This window comes from Dermochelys coriacea, chromosome 6 (genome assembly GCF_009764565.3).
Source record: "Dermochelys coriacea isolate rDerCor1 chromosome 6, rDerCor1.pri.v4, whole genome shotgun sequence".
NCBI classification, from domain to species: Eukaryota; Metazoa; Chordata; order Testudines; family Dermochelyidae; genus Dermochelys; species Dermochelys coriacea.
The window spans coordinates 98,695,753-98,718,932 of NC_050073.1; the positions used below are offsets into that span (position 1 = coordinate 98,695,753).

Here is a 23,180-nt window from a genome sequence, read left to right on the forward strand (position 1 = left end):
TTTTATTACCTCTGAACAGGACATCTCCAGATCCTGAAAACATGAAGGAGACATAGATTGGGTTGGAGGATTCGGCCCGCATCCTGTGAGAAGAAGTGTGGAATCAACTGTAGGGTGATCAGAGAACACAATGTCATGCATAGGAGGTCGTGGCCATATTGGGGCTATGAGGATGACTCAGGCTCGTTACGCCTCTATTTTCTGAAGTACCTTGAACAAGAGAGGAAAAGGTGGAAAGGCACAGAGTAGTGGATTATCCCATGTAATAAGGAAGGTGTTTCCCAGAGACCAATGGCCTAGAGCTGCTTGTGAGCAGAATCGAGGGCATTTGGTATTCTTGGTGTGGCAAAGAGATCTAAGTGGGGAAATCCTCAGTGGCTGAATATGCACTGAAGGACTCTTGTATCTAGTTCCCCACTCATGGTCTTGTGAGAATTATCTGTTCAGTAAGTCTACCATGGTATTCTGCTGTCCAGGAAAGTATGCAGGAGAAATGTTGATGTCCTGTTGGATACAGCAGTTCCACAATTTCAGTGCTTTCGAGACTAGGGAGTGGGGCCTCACTCTGCCTTATTTTTTTAATGTAGAATATGCAGGTAATATTGCCTGTTATTACTTTTATGGTTTGATGTCTGATCAGTGGTAGGAAACGTCGGCACGCATTGCTAACCGCTCGCAGTTCTAGAAGGTTGATGTGCACAGAGAATTCTGCAGGAGACTACCTTCCCTGCACCATGTGGGTCTGAAGGTGTACTTTCCAACCAATTAGGGAGGCATTGGGGGTTAGAATCAGGGACAGTGTTGGTTGGAGAAAAGAGACCACCATACAGACATTTTGGTGTTGTGTCCACCAGATATGGATAGGAGTTTGTGAAGACTTTTGAAGACTTGTCTGTGAGGTACATACACTGTGTGTAGCCACACCTGGAGATAGCACATGTGCAACCTGGTGTGTTTTTCCATGAATGTGGCCGCTTCCATATGGCCGAGCAGCTCGAGGCACTTCCTGGCAGAGAGCTGCAGGCTGGTTCTCACAGCGGATCGACTATTATAGAAAATCCATGAGCTGGAAGGAAGGCTCTGGCCTGTATCACATCGAGGTGTGCCCCAATAAACTCCAGATGTTGCACAAGTGACAGTGTTGATTTTTGGATGTTTATTTGAAGGCCAAGGTTCAAGAAAAGCTCCAGCGTCTTTCATATGGTGTGAATAAAGTCAGGTTTAGATGGAGCTTTGAGGAGAAAGTTGTCTAAGTATGAGACTATGACGAGGCCTTGTTTGCATAAGTATGCTGCCACTACCACAAGGATTGTGGAGAATACTAGGGGGTGAGGGGCTGTAAAGAGTCCAAAAGGTAGTAGCTTGTATTGGTAATGATTGGTCCCCATGATGAATCTGAGGAAGAGTCTGTGAGCAGGGTGTATGGTGATGTGAAAGTGTGTGTCTTGGAAGTTGAGGTCCAAGAACCAGTACCCACATTCCAGTACTGGGATAATGGTTAATAGCATGACCAGCTTGAAGTGTTGCAGTTAAATCAACTTGTTGAGGTTTCATAAATCTAGGACCTGTCTCCAGACACTGGATTTCTTTTGGATCAGAAAATAGTGGGAATAAAAACCTTTCCCTCTGTGTTGGGATGGGACCATTTCTATGGCCCCCAGTCTCAGAAGGTTATTTCCTTCTTCTCATAGAAGGTGTTCGTGAGAAGGGTACTTGAAGAGGCACAGAAAGGAAGGGAGGGATAGGAATGGAATGGAGTACCCTTTGTTGATTATTTCCAGGATCTATGTATCCGAAGTGATTTGTTACCATGACAAATAAAAAGTGAAGGGGCTAAACAGTTGCCAAATTGGTGAGTTGTTAAAGATCGTTGCAGCAACTTTAATGGGAGGAGGCTTCTTGGGCCTCAACCAGACCAACAAAATTGTATTTTAGATGAAGGTGTGTAAGAGGTAGCTTCCTGAGGCAGCATTTATCTGCACTTCGGAGGGGGTCTCTGTCGTCTTTGTTGTGTGTCATACTGACAGCAAGGAGTGAAATGTGGAACTCAGGATCTTGGCTGGTATTTCCCCCGATGTCTCTTCAGCGCTGGTTTGTATATATGCCGAGAGAGCCAAGAGTCACTTGAGATTCCTTTAGAGTACGTAGGGACTCATCCATGTGCTCGGCAAACAGTTTGGAACCTTCAAAGGTAGATAGGTAGATCCTTGACTGCGGACTGCGCACCTCTTTAGGGAATCCAAGAGAGGTGAAGGAATGTCGCTCATCTCATTACCAAAGCTGTTGCGATGGAGCAAGCAGTCATGCCTGCAGAATCCAGGGAAGCCTGAAATGCCGGGCGGGCGAGGTGATGTCCTTCAGACATGAGTGTCTGGAATTGCTCCTTATTGTCTGGCAGATGTTGACAGAATTCCTCTAATTTAGAATAGTTCATATAATTGTATTTGGCCATAAAAGCCTTGTAATTGGTGATATGACACTGGGGTGTCACAAAAGAATATGCTTTGTGACCAAATGAGTCTAGTTGCATCCAGTCCCTCTCATAGGAGGTTGCCCTGGGGTGGTGTTAGCATCCCTTCTCATGTATCGCATTGACGACCAGGGAGTTTGGAGTAGAATGGGTAAAAAGAAATTCCAAGTCTTTATTGGGGACATAAAATGCCTTTTTGTCCTCTTGCTTGTAGGTTGGCAGGATGGACGTTGAGGTCCGCCAGAGCACATTGGCAGGGTCCAATAGGACCTTGTGAATATGGAGGGCTATCTTCACCGATGTGGAGGTATGTAGGATATCAAGCAGCTTGTGTTGTTGCTCTTTGGACTTCCTCCAGCAAGATCTGGAGAGATTCAGCGATTCTGCAGAATAGTTCTTGAAAGTATTTGAAATAGTCCACCGATGTAGGAGGTGATGGCATGATCGTCTCATCAGGGGAAGAGGAGGAGAAGTGGAGTGGTGGTGTAACCTCTTCCTCTCTTTCTTCCTGCTGTTCCTCCATCGTTACTGGGTCGACATTAGATGGTCAAGAAACAGATGAGGATGGTGATTGTTCGTGTTTCTGGCTCTGCTCTATGGGTAGTTTGGGAAAAATGTGCCATGCAGATAGCCCATAGGTCCCAGTAGGGCCAATGTGGAAGATTGGCATGTGAGGTTGCATTCATGGGGGTCTATACCAGGCCCTCAGTTCGGTTCTGGATAAACACAGATGAGCAGAGAGTTGTCTGTGTTCCAGATACGCGGGTGGAATGGAGTACTCTTCGTCCTCTTCCTCTTCGTCCTTGCTGGGAAAGGATGGTGCAGTTCTCAGTGGTGAAGGCGAGTAGGGTTGTGACTCCAGAGAAGAGGATGAACTAGAGGGAGCTTGCTATGGAGAAGCAGAGACTCCGGCATATCAGAGATGACCAGGTCCCTTGGATATCTGAACTGCTGTGGTGCAGGCAGGAGCATCATCGGCACCAGTGGTTGTTTAGAAATTGAAGGAACTATCAATGCCAAGGGCGGAGTGCATTCCCTCAAGCGGTCAGTAGATGGTATAGATGGCTTACTTAATCCCGAGAGCTTGCTTAGTGCCGAGAATTTGGTTGGTGCCGACACTGTTGTCAGTGCTGAAGCACCCAAGGTTGTCTTGGATGAGGTACTCAGTACCGTTTCGAAAGCTCTTGCACTGTGTTTCTCAGTCCCAAGAGACGGTGTGTCTGCCTGTGGTCCTGCCCATTTATGGTCCTTGGACTTCTGTTTAGCTCCAGTATCAGAGGTACTCAGATGGTCTCGGGAGCTAAGACTCACCCCTGATGATGTTGAGGCTACTGATCTTGCAGGGGATGGCTTTCTCTGAGGCGGTTGCTTGGAAGGTGAAGTAGTGGCCCATTTCTTCCCATCTGAGTGCGAAAAAGAGGATTTCCTCTTGGATGGCCATGGCGAGTGGGGATCAACTGCTGACTGAACCTAGGGGGAGAACCAGCCGGAGAGGTATCAAGGCTGGGATCCAAAGCTGGCCATAGAGAATTCTCCATTAGGAGAATTTTCAATCTGAATTCACAGTCCTTTTGGGCCTGGGTGGTCAAGTTGATACAGTGGGTGCACTTTTGTGCGACGTGGCCTGCACTGAGGGAGTGGGTGCACCATGAATGCTCATCACTCACAGGAAAGGCCTCCTAACAAGAGAGGCACCTCTTGAACCCAGGAGATCCTGGCATAGTACCGAGGAGGAGAGCTCCCATTTGGGGAGCGCAGAAAAAAAGGGAAGCTTAAGGTAATGGGGAGGGAAGAGTAACTACAAAAATATTTTAGGGGGAGAAAATTAACGGAAACGGCTATTCACTACTACTGTAACGTTAGTTAATGAGAGTATCTTTAAAGGTTAAGGTGGTAGAAAGCTCTGTTCCAGATTCCACTCCAGACCAAAGGCAATTGAGAAGGAACTGAGGGCAGCTGGACCCCACAGCACTAAGTTGCCCATGGCACAAGATGGGGAGGAGCACATGTGTGGCCCAATGGGCACTGCTACCAAAGATCTTCGATCCCAGGAACAGGGGATCACAACACAGAGTGAAGTAGCCATAGGACACTACTCGAAGAACCACCTAAATTTCCAGGGAGACCAGATATTTCAACTTAATGCTTCAAGTACTATGCCATTTCTCTATGTTAACAACTTTCTACCAAAGAAATTGAAATCTTTGGATCTATGATGCAATATCAAAATGTCGTTGCCATTCTCGGGGGAAGAGGGGGGATGCAGTGTGAAAATAATGGCAAAACAGAATTTAGAGACCTCAATGCAATGCCAAATAAGGAAGAGAATCATATTTAACAAAACACTGACAGAAGCTGATGGAAAGCTATAGCTGCAAAGCTAGTAACTCAGAGATTCTTTTTGTCTTTTCCCATTTTTTCTTTAAATCAATATCTGAGGCAACATATCAATGCAATTCTGTAAAATGGTTAATATTATAACTCAAAATACATCAGCTTCTACGATGTAATATTTATCAAATAAACAAAAAGTGCAAAGGCTGTCCCTTTCCCTTACAATACGTCAATGGGATGTACTTTCAAGCAGTTGTGACAAATACAATTCAGAATCAAATACCTATTTTAATATGGGAATTTAACAAATAATTTCTTTTAATTTTGAAATGGAATTAAATTATTTTCTTGAGATGTTTGCAAAATACCTTAATGAACAAAGTCAAATTTTCTAAGTAGATTTAAGGTTGGTCTGAAAACTTTACACAGAATGGTAACGGGCGCACAATGTGCTTGTTAATACTCTTTCTTATACTGCAGTAAATGTATATACAAAACTAAAAGCAAAGATGGTCAACTAACATACATACCTTCTCTTTTCCTAGTTTATGGTTTTCTTCTTTTAGAACTTGTGTATCTGTTTTAATCTTTAGAACATCTTCTCCTGCACCAATAAAACTATCAGCCTATTAAAAAAAAAAAGTTGGTAATTCATCTGAGAATTTTGTTTCTTCTGAATCTGTATCAAAGTAACAAAACAATAGAAATGGTGAGAATTCTATAACATTTTAGATTTTTCTACAAAGGAGCACAAGAATGAAAAAATTTTTCAAACACGACAATGCAGATACTGTAATACTGTCGTCTACATGTGATTTCTAGGAGGACTTCACCACTTAATTAAAAAAAGTTACACACTGTATTAGATTGAATAATAAATTGTTCAAGGGAATGCAATATTTCTAACTACTCAAGTGTGTGGAGTTTCTCAAACCAGATTAAATATTCTTTTCCTATCTCTTCTATATCCAATCATGAAATTATTAGCCTAAAGTTACTTCCTTGATTATCACAAGACTATCTACATGAAAATAAAAAAGTTTAAATATGTTCAATACAAAACATACAATTTCAAAAGAGTGCTTTTCCTTACACTTGCATTGAGGTTGAGATAGAAGTGGGAGTAAGACCTGTTGAAAGCCTATGGGCAAGGATAAAAGGGGTAAAAAACAAGGGTGATGTCCCGGTAGGGATCTATTATAGACCACCCAACCAGGAAGAAGAGGTGGATGGGGCTTTATTAAACATCTAACAAAATCATACAAAAAACACAGGAATTGGTGGTAATGGGGGCCTTCAACTACCCAGACATTTATGGGAAAACAATAGACCAGGACACAGATTATCCAACAAGTTCTTGGAATGCACTGGAAGCACTTTTTTTTTTTTTTTTTTTTAAAAACACAGGAGGCGGAAAAAACACAACCAGGGAAGAAGCTATTCTGGATTTGGTTCTGACAAAAAGGGAGGAACTAGTTGAGAATCTGAAGATGGAATGCACCTTGAGTGAAAATGATCATGCAATGACAAAGTTCATGATTCTGAGAAATAGTGGAAGGGAAAAACAGCAAAATAAAGATAATGGACTTAAGGCATACTTTAAATACAAAATGGTCTGTATGGATGTGCTATTAATATGCATAAATATGCTAGCCTTATATAGTAAGTGTACCCAAAGATTTATGTGGGTGAGGGAATAAGATTTGGGCATGCAAGGTTGGGTAATGACATGAATATTCAGGAGAGTGCCAAGACCCTATAAGAGGGCAAACCACTAAGTGGAGTTAGTTCTTTTAAGTTCCTCTTTTGTTTAGCTAACAGCCTGGCTTTGGCAATATAGCTTAGTTATTCTACATTTGACCCTTCTCTCCACTATCTCAGCATTGAGGAACCTGAACCATCGGACTCATTTGGCACGCCAGAGACAAGGCTGATCCTTGGTCTCCCATCACCAATTCCCCAAGGAAGGGTGTGAGTAACTTTTCTAAGGAATGATACCACAGGTACCCATAGAACTATATTATTTCTTTCTGATTCTATGGTTTGGAGCTTTTATGACTTTTCCTTGATTTTAATAAAAATCTCTAAAGCAGGGCTAGGCAACCTATGGCATGCGTGCCAAAGGCGGCATACGAGCCGATTTTCAGTGCCACTCTCACTGCCCAGGTCCTGACCATCAGTCCCCGGGGCTCTGCTGCCAGCCTGGGGTACTGTCTGCCAGCTCTCTGCCAGCGGGGGTTCTGTCTGCTGGACCTGCTCAGCCCGCTGCCAGCCCCAGGTTCTGGCCACCAGTCCAGGGATGTCATGATTCTTAGTAAGGCTTTTGATGCCGTCTCACATGACCTTCTCAGAGAACTATAGCCTACATGAATCTACTATAAGATGGGCGCACAATTGGCTGGAAAACTGTACTTGGAGTAATTATCAATAGTTCACAATCAAGCTGGAAGGGCATAATGAGTGGGGTCCCACAGGAATCTGTCCTGGGTCCGTTTCTATTCAATATCTTCATAAATGATTTGGATAATGGACACAGAGAATACACTTAAAGTTTACACACAACACCAAGCTGGGGAGGGTTGTGAGAAATTTGGAGGATAGGATTAGAATTCAAAATGATCTTGACATAGAGAAGAAATAATTTGATTTAAATAGGATGAAATTCAATGAGGACAAATGCAAACAAACAACAGCACAAATACAAAATAAGAAATGACCACCTTCGGAAGGAGAACTGCAGAAAAGGATCTGGGGGTCATAGTGGACCACAAACTAAATACGGGTCAGCAATGTAATACTGTTGCAAAAAAAAGCGAACAACATTCTGGGTTGTATTAGTAGAATAGTTGTAAGCAAGATGAGAAATAATTCTTCCACTCTGCTCAGCACTGAGAATGTCTGAACTGGAGTATTGTGTCCAGTTCTGGGCACCATACTTCGGGAAAGAGGTGGACAAATTGGAAAAAGTCCAGAGGAGAGCAACAAAAATGATTAAAGGAAACATGATCTGTAAGGAAAGATTTTTTTTTTTTTAATGACTTTGTTTAGTCTGGAGAAGAGAAGACTGAGGGGGAAACATAACAGTCTTCATGTACATAAAAAGTTGTTATGAAGAGGAGGATGATAAATTGTTCTCTTTAACCACTGAGGAAAGGACAAGAAGTAATGGGCTTAAGTTGCAGCAAGGGAGATTTAGGTTAGGAAGTTTTTCCTAATGTCTAACTGTAAGGATAGCTAAGACTGGAACAAATTACCTAGAGAGACTGTGGAATCTCCATCATTGGAGGTTTTTAACAACAGATTAGAAAACGCCTGTCAGAGATGTTCTAGATAATATTTAGATCTATGGCAGTGCAGAGGACTGGACTAGATGACCTGTCAAGGTCCCTTCCAGTCCTACATTTGCATGTTTCTATGATTCACTTAGTTCTTACTATTATGACTTCAGCGTTGGTATCATTTCGAAATCAGTTTACCTGATTTAAGGTATTAAGTCTCATTATTTCTTTTTCTGCATCTGTAAAAACAGCAACAAATTAAATTATTTAAGATTAGGTCATTTAAATTGCTATACAGATTAAGTAGAAAAATCTTAGGTAACTAAAACCAAATTAATGTCTCCAAGCAATAAATCAGTATATTTCACCAGCATGCTCCAATCAGTGGGAAAAAACCCATAATGTAAAAACATAACAGTATGATTCAGGCTAGATGTTAGAACACAAGTGAAGTTCAGATACAGTCCATCAGTAGTTATTGAAATTTAGCTCTGAATGACTAAGTACTTAAGACTTTTATAAAACACCAAAGAAAATATTCAAAATGAAACAAATAAATATTTTACCACAACACAGACACTGCCTATAAATCACAAATACAGCATTTTATTTTTGTGAATTACACTCCTATAACATCAAAAACCAATTCATTATAATGGAAAAATATTCATTTAAAATATAACTCCTACTACTGAGTTTCTATAATGCTTACAAGCAAAAGCATATGCTTCTGTTACTTAAAAGTGGTCATTACTGTGGGAAACTCATGGCTAACAGTCTCGTTTTGAAAGCAATTCCCCCACAAGAAACCCCAAAAAGCCCTATGTAGAAAAAGTTTAGGGGGCAAGAAACATTACAAGGTTCTCTTCAGTCTCTTCTGGACTCTGCAGTCAAGGAAACTACTGAAGAGGCTCCCTGGCTGGACCATCATGTTGCCAGGACTTCCCAGACTGAATGCCCTGGAAGCCCCTGAATGGTAGCTTCTATAAAATGGATAGGGCTCAGACATTATTAATTCTTGAGCAGCTACAGCCCTCCCCCTCACACTCTGTGAGAAGATCTCTGGACCTGCAGAGAACTCTCTATGGGTTCTGTGGGAAAAAGCAAATAATACTGCAGATGGGGAGATGCATAGTCAGAGGGCCTCCGTGTTCAGATATCTACAGTATACCATACCAAGCCCAGGGTTTTCTGGGGGCAATAGAAGTAAAACAAGACAAAACAAGTGTCAGAGCAAGACAGCAAATGGATCCGAAGCAGGATAGTAAAAGAAATCAAGCCCAGGTTGATAAAGAAAGGCAAACCAAGCCAAAAGGAAAGGTCATTTTTTATATGTCATGCCATAATTTTAAATATTAGCTTCTCTTCTTTCCAGTGTAACTAATCTTAGTATTTTCAACAACATTTTAAGACCAGCCATATTTCTAACATTTGTCAGCCTCTCTCTATATGTTTTGATCTTAGCTGTATCTTTACAGAGTGATGCAAACAATATTAGAAACCATCATCATAAAACTGGCATTATTATTTTAGTCTTTCAGTCAAACAGCTAGGTTTAGTCTTTCAGCCACGTTCTAGGCAGGCATCTTCGCTAAGCTATCCAGAGACTTCTACCTCACTATCAGAGTAGTGCCAAGGTAGTCCTTTCAGAACTTGTTTTACTTGATCATTTCAGGGGTAAACCCTTTTCTAAAATGGCTCTATTCATAGTAATCACAATCTCATATTTATTCATATTATTTTTCGTAAAATGGCTTCTATTTTTAAATGTGTAAAATCTTTTGAATAGAATCTGAAAATCTCAACTGCTTCATACCCAACAGTGCTTGTTGTAGTCTGAGCACTTCTTCCTCTGACGATGTCATCAGTGGGAGTTTTTTCCCCTCTTCTTTCAGAAGGATCTCCTGTTCTGCAACGTAATTTTGAAGCTTAATAACCTCAGATTTCAGTCTTTCATATTCTTGTGTTATTTGGCTGTTTTCCACCTTTACCAGTTCTCTTTCGTTCAGCAGGATTTTGTTCTCATTTTCTACAGAAGATAATTTCTGATTTAAATTTTTTACTTTATCCTCCAGTTCCTTCATATTCTGTGTGTCCTCTGGTTTTTCAGTTTGTAGGATTTGAATGTTCTTTTGCAGGTCGCTAATTTTAGAATGATCACTGATTTCAATGCCTGCACCACCTGAAAAACCACAAGAGATTGAATTTAGACTCGTAACTAAAGTCAGCATTATAGAATTTTCTCCTGGAACAGCTACCAACTAAGAATTTTTATTCTTGAAAGGTTGGCAATGTTAAACAATAACTTTAGTGAAATGGGGGTACTCACTTCATCTACAGAAAGCAAGCGACATTTAGAAGAACAAATGTTTGAAGTATATAAAAATGTGTGGTTTGCTTTAGAAGAGATACACCTCACAGCTCCTTACATTGGTAACAATAAAATGGCAATTTTGAAACAAGTGAAGTGAGGCAGATACGGTTCTAATCACCAATAGTTAAAAAACTGACTAAAATGGAAAAATAATCAAAAATCATAACACAAGTATAAAGTTGTGTAGTCAGTCCTTCATACGTTCCTAAAACTATTTGACCAAAATACAGTTAGCCTACTAGGTTCATTCCAGATCAAAGGACATTAGGTTTTGTGGTTTGTTGTTTTAAAGTAACAGAGTTAATGAATGGTTGTCACAGGTTATAATAATTTGTATATTTCACACGTATTCATTTTAGTCAATTTTTAAATTCTCAGGATTGTGGCTGGAAACTGGTAATCAATACAAACATATTAGATTTATTTTAAGTTCCTGCAAGAATTAAAGAACGTTTTCATGACAATCATATATTCTATAGATGAATGCAAATTTAAATTCTCGTTATATCTGGTTTTGCCATTTTATACATAAATCCTTATATTTATAATTCAATGTACAGTAAACAGTATTGACTTTTCCTTTAAAAGGTTTAAATTAAAAATGTAAATTGCCAAGCATAGAAGCAAAGACATATTATTCTGCAATAAAACTCTCAGACTTTAAACCTAAAGGTCATATTCAAGAGAAGCTGGGTTTTTATAGGTACCATATATAATGTCCCTAAAACTTCAGGAGCCCCCGTATAGCCAGCGTAACTTATAATGTAAATAATTTATACAAGTTACAGAGCTCAAGAAGGCAGAAAGCCAAAATTTAGACAGAAGCTGTTAAAAGACGACACGTTGCTTGTCCATTCATGACTATGCAGACTCTGAAAACAAGAATTTCTAGGATCAGCATCCAGACGATCCAAGATGAGCGAAAATGCAATTTAGCAAGGGTATGGTCATAGGTGAGTAATATCATGCTAAAAAGTGTGAGAAGTATTTTGTCTTACAGCCGAGTCATGATGCAAAAGATGCGTGGCTCATGCCTTTGATTTTACAGAAGACTCTTTAAAAGGATTGTTTTGAAAGAAGTCAGAAGACAGAACAATTTTAACAAGCATTAAGACATCATGAGTCAATTCCCTACCACCTCTGGTTGAGACCTCAAAAGGTTCTTACATATTGCTTCTGCCTACTCTATATCCGAGGAGACCCTGTCGGTGATGGAGTTTCTCCTTCATTCTTAGAAGGAACACTGGTCATTGGAAGTATGTCTCTTTCCCAAAGGGTAACACGCGCTCTTTGGGTGGCATAGCTTTGATGAATCAACTACAAACAAAACTTATTAAGTTTAGATATGAACTTGTAAATGAGGCCCCCTTCAAAAAGAGACCCAATTAATAAGACATACAAACTTTCACTTCTATGCGTCCAAAGATATCCCAGTACAAGAAAAACAGATAAAGGCACTTGTTGCTAGTAAGTTTTCTATCTACAAATCTATCCAACCAGGAACTTATACAGCCCTCATCACCATCACATCTGCCTTCATATCATTCAGTAAGTGACCCATTTAGTACCTACTACTTGCCTCCAGAATTATTTTTTGTGTTGAAAAGTTTTCACTCTATTCTGCAGTCTCTTTCCAAATCAATACTGGATCGAAATCAAAGGTGTTGGTTTTATGGGTTTAGTGCATACCACCTGCCTGAGGATATCATCGCTCTAAATGGATGTAAATAGATTATGAGGGGACAAATTAATGTCCAGGAGTTTAAAAAAATATCCCATAATGAATACAAGTGAAGAGATGTATCTGTTTCGCAGACAGTTTTCAACTTTAGTGGATTGGGAATAGGAGAGAAGCCTTCCACAGGTAGTAACCCCTTAACTCTAAAAAATTAATTTAACAGGCTTGAAGAGCTTCTCAGTATCTAGACCAGAATCTGTATGGTGGACAGCTGAAAGTCACATGTGCATTTTCTTCTGAAGAGCAGCCATTAACAATGTAATTAAATGTGTTCAAGTCAAATATAACCAAAACTAAAGATTTGCTAAATCCATATGAATGTACTGGATGTCGATTATACCTTTCATTTGTATGTGCATTTGATATTCTGAATAAAATTCATTCCATATAAAAGCTGAGGGTAACAGCCAATAAAATAGAATGATCTCAGGGTAATAAATACCTTGCTGTAACTGATTTTCAAGTTCTTCAATTCGCTCCTCATATTCACTTAACTCCTCGCGGTGCCGATGACTTATCTCGGCTAGTTTCTGTCGATGTGCATCCTGTAACACTGAAAGCTCATGCTGATGTTCATCTATTTCTTGACTTAAATTCTGTTTCAGCTCCTAAAAAGTGTAATTGAAAAAAAATATTTAGAAGGCAGACACACAGTATGTATACATTTTAAAAGGATATTTTTCTGCGCCTGCAAAGATACTGACAAATACTTTACATCAAAAATAAAACATGCCTGTTTAAAAATTTATTTATTTATACAAACAAACAATGTGGTTGGCATGGTACAAATTACAAAAATAAAAAGAGCCCCACCTCAAAGAACTTGTGATCTCAGACACATAGGAGAATGTATGCATTGGAACAGGGATCGGCAATGTTTGGCACGCGGTCCATCAAGGAAATCCACTGACGGGCTGGGGCGGTTTGTTTACGTGCAGCATCTGCAGGTTCGGCCGATCGCAGCTCCCTCTGGCCGTGGTTCGCCAGTCCAGGCCAATGGTGGGTGTGGGAAGTGGCGTGGGCCGAGGGATATGCTGGCGGCTGCTTCCTGCAGCCCCCATCGGCCTGGAACGGTGAACCGCGGCCAGTGGGACCTACGATTGGCTGAACTTGCGGACGCTGCAGGTAAACAAACCGTCCCGGCCCACCAGCGGATTTCCCTGACAGGCTGCGTGCCAAAGGTTGTCGATCCCTGCATTAGGACATCCAGATGGTATATGACTGGATTGTCTTTCTCCTCCACCACCACCTCACCCCTTACATATACACACTCCACTCTTATTCACACAGTTTGATTATAATCAGGTTAATTTATTGTCTCAAATGTCAAATAACCTCTATTAAATGAAAGTTCAGATAATATAATATTTGTTTGGATGGAGAACTCATGTTAATTAGGAAACTAACCATTGATATGTCAGGGCTGCCAAGTAAACAGGTGAACAAGTTTTTTGTTGTCTGTATACAAAAAGTAATAACAAAAAGCTGTGTGTGCGTGTTTTTAATGGAATCATGAGCACAAAATGCTACTTTCCTATTTGTTCATGTTGTCTGATCACTTTTGTTGAAGAGCAAGTTATGTCCCATGGACATGCATTTCTACTCTGATCTTTTCAGCACAGAGAAAAATATTGCAATAGTGACACTTAACCCACAACCCCCCTACACTCCCAGGTAAAGCAATCCATAGCAGCAGTTAATAACCATCTATGTTAAGTCCCCTTAGCTTTTCTTCAGATCCTCAAGTCCCTGGAAGTGTCCACTCTGAACATTATCGCTTAAATAACAAAAGTACTTAGCATTTATACAGCAGGTCTCATCTTCTAAGAACTTTAGAAATACTGAAAGGAAAAAATATCGTCATGGAGCTTGACTGTTATGCAAAATTGAAAACAAAAACATTTATCAACTATAGGGATAGTTGACAGTGTTCTTTCACCAAAAAAGTAACTTAGGGCTTGTGCACATGACAATCTACAGGGCACGAGCTTGCCATGCATTAACTCGCCATGTGGGCATTACTACAGTGCAGTGAAAGTGCCAAAGTACTATTCTACACTCAAGGACTTTTACTGTGTGGTAGCAGTGTCCACATGGTGAGTTAGTGTGTGGCAAGCTGATGGCGTGTAGATTCACATCATGGCTTGATGGGGACTAACTTTCCACACAGACAAGCCCTTACACCTTACGCAAACACAGGAATTTACTAACAGCCAGAATGAAGCCCACAACCTTGTCCTCTTTAAGCAAAAAGAAAATTCAGCCTCACTGAGGAGAGTAGCTGGGACTATTCTTGAAAGAAGAATCAGGATCATGGTCAATTTACTTGTAATGGTGGAAAAAACAACTTTTGCAACAAATGGATAAAAAAAATTAAAATATTGGATTGCTCCTTCTTTGACAGAAAGCATGCTCAATTCTGTAACCTGGGCTCACCTTGGAAGAGATTCCACAACCCTGAGATTCTCAGAGGGCTTAACCTAACTCCCACAGAAGTCAATGAGAGCCCTGCAACAGACTTCTTTTGGAGCAGGAACAGGCCATAGGACTAGAAGCTGGCACTTGTTTTGGGAAGTGTTACAGTGTATGGATTATTTACACCTCTTAGTAGAAAAATGCAACATAACAGTACATCATAGAAGGCAAAAGAAAGACTAACTTTCTGAACCAGCCACAGAGCAAAGTGTCACATAAGTTGCAGAAAAGGCTGGTCCCCAATGAAAAGTATACGTAAAAAGGGCTGCAGAGTGCACTCAGATTTCGGTTATACTTATTTAGAGCAGTGGTTCTCAACCAGGGGTATGCGTACTCCTGGGGTACGTAGAGGTCTTTCAGGGGATACATCAACTCATCTAGATATTTGCCTAGTTTTACAAGGCTACATAAAAGGCACTAGCCAAGTCAGCAGAAACTAAAATTTCATTCGACTTGTTCATATTACTCTATATACCGTACACTGAAATCTTAGTACAGTATTTATATTCAAATCAATTTAGTTTATATGGTAAATGTGAGAAAGTAAGCAATTTTTCAGTAATATGTGCTGTTATAAAATCAGACATAAAAATACAAAAGCGTAAGCAAGTAGTTTTTAAGTGAGGTGAAATTGAGGTACGCAAGATAAATCAGACTCCTGAAAGGGGAACAGTAGTCTGGAAAAGTTGAGCGTACTGATTTAGAGCTTTTCCTAATTTGAAAGCTGCCTTACATATCCTAGACTGCGGGGAAGAGACGACAGCAACAATATATCTTCCTTCTAATCATATTTATAAATTAAATGTTATAAGCTTATTGGAACTCTAGAAAAAATAGCTGTTTCTAGTAGTGTAACTAGAATTCTGCATCCCTGGCAAGTGCAATTAGGTTTTCCACTTTCAATACAGAAAAAAGGTGAGCACTATTTACTTACGTAGGATAAATAATAAGGATGCAATAACTAACATTTAATAGCAGCAATGTGTCATCAAGAGGAGTTTTCCTGTCATTCCCTGTAATTACCAGGAAGTCTCCTCTCCATCATTCATTGTAACTTATGTTAAAACAAATATGAGAGAAAAGCAAACTATAAAATTTAAGTTATACTAGATAATACACTTACTCTCACCTTACCATGTTTTGAAGTTACGATGAAGCTGGAAAATCAAATCAATTTTAAGTCTTATTTCACCATTTACATATGTATACCGTGTAACATTACCAGTATATGCCTTCACACCTATATAGTACATTAATAAGTTAGAATGGTTAGCTTAAGAAACAGGACTCAGAATAGAGCAAAATTACATCCAGATATGCACCTGTACAAAATATGTACCATACAAATGAAGACAAAAATTTTTATGGTGTCTAATTTAGCTATCAAAGAACTGAAATTCAGAAGTGCTTAACATTTATAGTTCCCACTGACTTCCACTTGGAGTAGTAGAGACTCAGCACACTGGGGCAAGGGGTTGGGGAGGAAAGCAACCTCAAGGTATCCCTTGATGGGCATCCAAAAATTGAGGCACTACAAATCACTGGCTACTTTTGACGCGTTGGCCTTAATCTTACAAACTTTATACTTTCAAGCCTACAATATTGTAACAAGCCAGTTGTATGACCAACCTGAGAGACATTCGTTCATCTAATCAATCAGAATCTTTTTTAAAATACAGGAGGTGTGGAAACATTTCAATTATAAACACAATTATATTATATGCCAATACACTTCATTTAGTACAAAGGACTTAGGCCCCGATCATGCAAACATTTATGCATATACTTAACTTGATTAATATGAAACGTGACTGATGTCATTGGGACTACACATTTAAATGTTCGAAGGACTGGGGCTTAGCTGCAAATTATAAAAAAAATTATGTATGTGGGTTGATTTGTCAAAATTGTCACCTTACTTTGATAATATTTTGCAGCTTGCAGATTTCACTTTGATCAGTGTTATTTGTTCCTCGTACTCTGGAAGACTAGATAGAAGAAAATACTTTAGTTTGGGAAATAAACTGAAACAAACAACGGTTTATTTTCCTTTGAGCATTTCAACAGCAAATAATTCTTAATAAAATAGAAAATGCAAGTACACTAAAAGTACTTACTAAAAGTAAGTAAGCCTCTATCACAACATTCAAATGTAGGTACTTTGATTATAAAGAGGGGCTATTAAAATGTAAAGTTTAAAGCTACAATAGCTTTATTTCTAATAAAAAAATATAAAATAGCATTTCTCTGTTGAAACATAAAAACAGCTACTGGATTGCTTTGTGCACAAATTTCACAGTATATTGATTGCATTTATGACATGCTAGCATATTTAACAGTTTCTTGCATTTAAAGAAAACCAACATATATACTATATTTTATTTCCAGTATACATAACTGTAGATGCTATGGACACAAGTAATATCACTGAAATCCAATGTACTTGTTACTTGAGTAAAGATCAGTCACATGAGTAAGAACTTGCAGGATTGATCACAGCAATGAGAATTTTTGTAACTGACAGAAAATGAAGTTAAGTGGTAAGGGAAAATTACAGATGGTAAAATCTCTAATAAGAATTTGCAACTACAGTATCACTGTGTATTTGCAGAGTAGCAATTTACAATCAATAGCACAAATAACAAGAGCAAAAGTACTTTTTAGAAGCCTACATATGAAAATCCCCAAAGAAGTTACAATATTTTGGGTAGAACTCTTGTAAATGTTTATGAAACTCTTTGCCTGAACAAATATGATAGGCTTATAAATAGGGCTGTCTATTACTCGCCATTAACTCACAAAAAATCAATCATGATTAATCACACTGTTAAACAATAGAATACCAATTGAAAATATTTGCATGTTTTTCTATATTTTCAAATGTACTGATTTAAATTACAACACAGAATACAAAGTATACACTGCTCATTTTATAGAATTTTTTATTACAAATATTTGCACTGTAAAAATGATAAACAAAAGAAACAGTATTTTTCAATTCACCTCTTACAAGTACTGTAGTGCAATCTCTTTATCGTGAAACTGCAATTTACAAATGTAGATTTTTGATTACATAACCCCACTCAAAAACAAAACAATGAAAAACTTTAGAGCCTACAAGTTCACTCCATTTTACTTCTCATTCGAACAATCGCCAACACAAACAAGTTTGTTTACATTTACAGGAGATAATGCTGCCCACTTCTTATTTACAATGCAATCAGAAAGTGAGAACAGGCATTAGCATCAGACTTTTGTAGCTAGTATTGCAAGGTATTTACGTGCCAGATTTGCTAAACATCTGTAGGTCCTTTCATGATTCAACTACCTTTCCAGAAGATATGCTTCCATGCCGATGAGGCTTGTTAAAAAAATAATTTGTGACTGAACTCCTTGGGGGAGAATTTTACGTCTCCAGCTCTATTTTACTCACATTGTGCCATATATTTCATGTTATGGTAGTCTTGGATGATGACCCAGCACGTTGTTCATTTTAAGAACACTTTTGCTGCAGATGTGACAAAATGCAAAGAAGGTACCAATGTGAGATTTCTAAAGATGGCTACAGCACTTGAACCAAGGTTTAAGAATCTCTTCCAAAATCTGAGAGGGAAAAGGTGTGGAGCATCCTTTCAGACGTCTTAAAAGAGCAACATTACGATGAGAAAACTACAGAACCCAAACCACCAAAAAAGAAAATCAACCTTCTGTTGGTGGCATCTGACTCAGATAATGAAAATGAACATGCATCGGCCCACACTGCGTTGGATGGTTATCAAGCAGAAGCCTTCATCAGCATGGACACATGTCCTCTAGAATGATGGTTGAAGCATGAAGGAACATATGAATCTTTAGCATATCTGGCACGTAAATATCTTGTGAGGCCACTACAACAGTGCTATGAGAACGAACACCTGTTCTCAGTTTCAGGTGATATTGTGAACAAGAAGCAGGTAGCATTATCTCCTGAAAATGTAAACAAACTTCTTTGTCTGAGCAATTGGCTGAAGTAGGACCGAGTGGACTTATAGGCTCTAAAGTTTGACATTGCTTTAATTTTGAATGCAGTTATTTTTTGTATATAATTCTACATTTGTAAGTTCAACTTTTATGATAAAGAGATTGCATTACAGTACTTGTATTAGGTGAATTGAAAAATACTATTTTTTTTTACAGTGCAAATATTTGCAATAAATATAAAAATAAAGTAGCATTGTATACTTCGTATTCTGTGTTATAATTGAAATCCACATATTTGAAAATGTAGAAAACATTGAATAATATTTAAATAAATGGTATACTATTATTGTTTAATTGTGTGATTGATTTTTTTAATGGCACAATTAATTGTGATTAATTTTTTTAATGGCTTGACAGCCCTATTTATAAAACAATTTAATGGATTTTAAAGGGGTGGGGAGGCTGTACTATTAATATAATGCTGAAGAGTAAAGAAATTCCATCTCCATAACTAAGTCTTACTATGGCTCCTTTTCTCAGAAAATAAAAATAATATTTAGAACTTATATAGTGCTAGCTATTTTTCAAAGCACCATCTACAGGTTAGTTAATCCTTACACTACCTTCGGCAAGGCAGGTCATTATGTATTCATTTGTTTAAAAAAAAAAAAAAGAAAAGAAAAAAGGTGACAACAGTGACTGAAAGGTACCCAGGGTCACCAACCAGAAAAACCAGAGTTAGAATGTATTAGTGCCTGTGGGGATTAACGCAGCACAACTACGGTGCCACATCTATGCTAGCATAACCCTGCAGTGTAGACATAGCCTGCATCAACAGAAGGGGTTTTTCAGTTGCTGTAGGAACACCACCTCCCTGAGCAACAGTAGTTAGGTCGTTGGAAGCACTCTTCCATCATCCTATTCGTGTCTACATTGGGGATTAGATCAGCATAGCTATGTGGTGTTCAGGGCTGTGGATTTGTAACACCCTTGAGCACAGCAGCTACGTCAACCTAAATGCTATTTCTCTACATATAATTACAAACATGAACTTGCACATGACTGGTTTCAGAAGTGACCAATTTACTCAATGTACTAAATATATGGAAAAATCACCCACCTGTGCTATCTGCATCCAGTGGTCAACCTCAGATTCAAGTCTAGAAACTTCATTGGACAATCTGTTTATTTCTTGCTGGGACCAGATTACATCTCCAAAGTCCATGTCATCCCCTTGAAAACCTGAAGAATGATGTCTAACCACAGGAACAAAGGAAGCTGACGTAGTGGTTGGCAGCAAAACACCAGCTCCTAACTGTGCTGACTGAGCAGCTGTCTGCAACTTCTGCAATTGTTCCTGTAGTGCATTCTGTCTAGCTTTTAGATGGCTGATTTCAACCTAAATATATAGAATACAGTGCATGATTTTAGTAAGACGACAATCTCAAAGTATATTCACTTTATCTCTTGTAAATAGATGAAATTTAAGTCTACTATTTGTATTTTTATCTGACATAAAATTACTGAGGTCTCCTTCTTCTTTCACTGTTTGTGTGTATGCACATGTGTGTGGGGGGGTTGTTTTCTCTCCAGTTCAATGGAGAGGAATGTTCTTGACTGGCCTCTTATAAAACGAAGACTTGTAGAACCGCTTCTAAAAAATATTCCTTTACCATTTAAGCACTAGTCAGCTAAAGGCACCATATAAGCAAAGTATCTGCACTGCTCATTAAAAAGAATTTTTTTCTTGTAAATAAAGGTTTTGCAGTATTCAGCAGGCAAAGGTACCTAAATTCTACAGCATGGCTTCTGAGTGCCAAGTCCCACGACTCAGTTAAATATAAAAGTGGTGGATTTTTTAATTAAATATTAAAATAAAAACAACCAGTACAGGGTTCCTCAAGTTATATATTTTGATATTAAAACTGAGTTTATTTTATACTCCAACTTTTCAATGTATTGCTGGTTTTGCATTCACAACACACTATATTAAAGAAGCCACTTGGATCAAAAGTAAATTTCTTACATTAAGTAAGATACAGAATGCATCTACATTCTACAATACTACAGTACAAAATATTACAAATATCCAGATGTTGCTTTTCCAACTTCAGTATGTCCTTTCCTACGCACATACAAATCAAGGATCTGATCCTGCTCTCACTGAAGTCAATGGGAGATGTGGTATGGACTTCAGTGGATGCAACACATGTCTCAAAGATATTCTCTCTGCTAAAAAACTATTCTGTAAAAGCAAGTTTTACAAATGTACTGCTAGTTTTCCTTGTGTAGAAGATTCTAAAATCTCACATTATACAGCTGCATGCATACAGAATTACTTTATTCCCAAAAATCCACTTTCCAGAGCTGCGAATGCTGATCCTGTCTCATTTTTAAGTCTACTCTTAAACCAAATAAACATCTGAAAGAACAATAGAAGTAAACACTTTTAAAGAGAATTCTCTCCTTTCTTACCTATCCTTCCAAAAATCATGATTTAGAACTATCAAATGATTTATAATAATATGTGGTGGTTAATCTACTCTGTTATTCTTTAGTGGTAATAAAATAGGGAGAAATTGTGACATCAGACAAGATATATTTCTGAGGCTATTTAGATCAATAGCTACATTATATTAAGTCATCTGGCAGGTGTAAGTGTAAACTGATGTGACATGATTTGGAAGCATTTTGTGAATGATTGAGACAATCTGTACGTTTATAAATGTGCAACAGCATAAATGACAGGATGAGCAATAGTGTACTTTGTACCATGATGAACAGTCTGCTTGCCTCTCACCTTTAGAGATTGTATACTTATTGAAGATATCTATTAAACAAACTTAATGTAGTACATTTTTGTTAAAGAATACAGACATATATTGCCTGAAATTATTTATGCTGCACTGTACCTCTCTTTGTTGCAGCTGATTTCGGTACTCTATGGACAACTGCTTTATCTGAAGCTCTGCTGCTTCATGCTTTTCTTCTAGATCACTGCAAACCTTCTTCAGTCTCTCATTCTAGAAAAGTGCAAAGTGACTGTTAATAAATGTAAAAAACTAAATCTTATGTTCCTAAGGGATTTGCTAATGGGAGAAAAAATTAAAATAGCTATGTTGCAATCTTTCCATGTTGTCTTACTTTACTCTTTAAAACTTAAACACCTCTTTGAAATTTAGAATACTGCATATAAAAATCTGGATTGAGGGTTATAAAACAGAAATTACACCTTCTAGATTAGTTTTGATTTGTGGCTGTCATAAATATAAAGGGAAAGGTAAACATCTTTAAAATCCCTCCTGGCCTGAGAAAAAATCCTTTCACCTGTAAAGGGTTAAGAAACTAGGATAACCTCGCTGGCACCTGACCACAATGACCAATGAGGAGACAAGATACTTTCAAAAGCTGGGGGGAGGAAGAAAAGGTCTGTGGGTGTGACGCTTTTGCTAGGGATAGAACAGGAATGGAGTCTTAGAACTTAGTAAGTAATCTAGCTAGATATGCGTTAGATTATGATTTCTTTAAATGGCTGAGAAATTAGACTGTGCTGAATAGAATGAATATTCTTGTCTTTGTGTCTTTCTTGTAACATAAGGTTTTGCCTAGAGGGATTCTCTATGTTTTGAATCTAATTACCCTGTAAGGTAGTTACCATCCTGATTTTACAGAGGTGATTCTTTTTACCTTTTCTTATATTAAAATTCTTCCTGTAAGAAACTGAATGCTTTTTTCATTGTTCTTAAGATCCAAGGGTTTGGGTCTGTGTTCACCTCTGCAAATTGGTGAGGATTTTTATCAAGGAGGGGGTGCAAGGTTTTGGTGAGGATTTTGGGGGGGGAAAACGTTTCCAAATAACGTTTTCCCAGTAAACCCGGATGTTTGGTGGTCGCAGTGGAAGTCCAAGAGCAAAGGGTAAAATAGTTTGTACCTTGGGGAAGTTTTAACCTAAGCTGGTAAAAGTAAGCTTAGGAGGTTTTCATGCAGGTCCCCACATCTGTACCCTAGAGTTCAGGGTGGGGAAGGAACCTTGACAGTGGCCAAGTCTGAAATGCAAACCCAGCTATTCATAAAGCATCTACTTATTTCCTTATCAGCCAGAAAAATGCTGAAATTTTCAAGAAACCTGGACTTGAGACCATCTCAGAGTCAGGGGCTATTGTTACATTTCAAGGTCCCCGTCTGACATGAACAATGTAAGAGATGATAAATCTACAACACACATGTCCATGCCCACTAAACAAATCTGGCCCTCTGAATGTGATGATGGATGGTCACCAGGCTGAAAAATTGGGATTTAAACATCGTCACTCTCATTTCTAGAGTGAGCATTTTTTTAAAATCATATTTCTAATACATGTAGAAACAATCAAAATCACCCTGATCAGCATCCCTTTATTTCTCCTAATTACCTGCATTTCAAAATTGCTTACCTCCAATTTCTGTGTTGCATGAGTACTTTCTATTTCTCTTAGCCTAGAGTTGGATACTTGGAGTTCCGTTGGTGCATCTGAAAGAGTTAAAAATAATCACTCACATGGTGCTCATCTG

The 23,180-nt window shown here is 38.5% G+C and overlaps 1 protein-coding gene across 2 annotated transcripts in view; it reads right to left on the reverse strand.

Annotated features, from left to right (window-relative positions):
• TRIP11 (thyroid hormone receptor interactor 11) overlaps positions 1-23,180 on the reverse strand; it is an 87,878-nt gene that overhangs the window by 55,577 nt on the left and 9,121 nt on the right. For both annotated transcript variants that reach the window (XR_006281859.1, XM_038405953.2), the window contains exons 2-9: positions 23,063-23,139; positions 21,542-21,652; positions 19,750-20,028; positions 16,589-16,657; positions 12,637-12,802; positions 9,899-10,264; positions 8,281-8,321; positions 5,335-5,430 (exon numbers count right to left, since the gene is read on the reverse strand). Coding sequence is in view for 1 of the 2 variants with exons in the window: in XM_038405953.2 (XP_038261881.1) it covers positions 5,335-5,430; positions 8,281-8,321; positions 9,899-10,264; positions 12,637-12,802; positions 16,589-16,657; positions 19,750-20,028; positions 21,542-21,652; positions 23,063-23,139 (1,205 nt within the window). In the remaining variant the exon portion in view is untranslated. The remainder of the gene's footprint in view (positions 1-5,334; positions 5,431-8,280; positions 8,322-9,898; positions 10,265-12,636; positions 12,803-16,588; positions 16,658-19,749; positions 20,029-21,541; positions 21,653-23,062; positions 23,140-23,180) is intronic.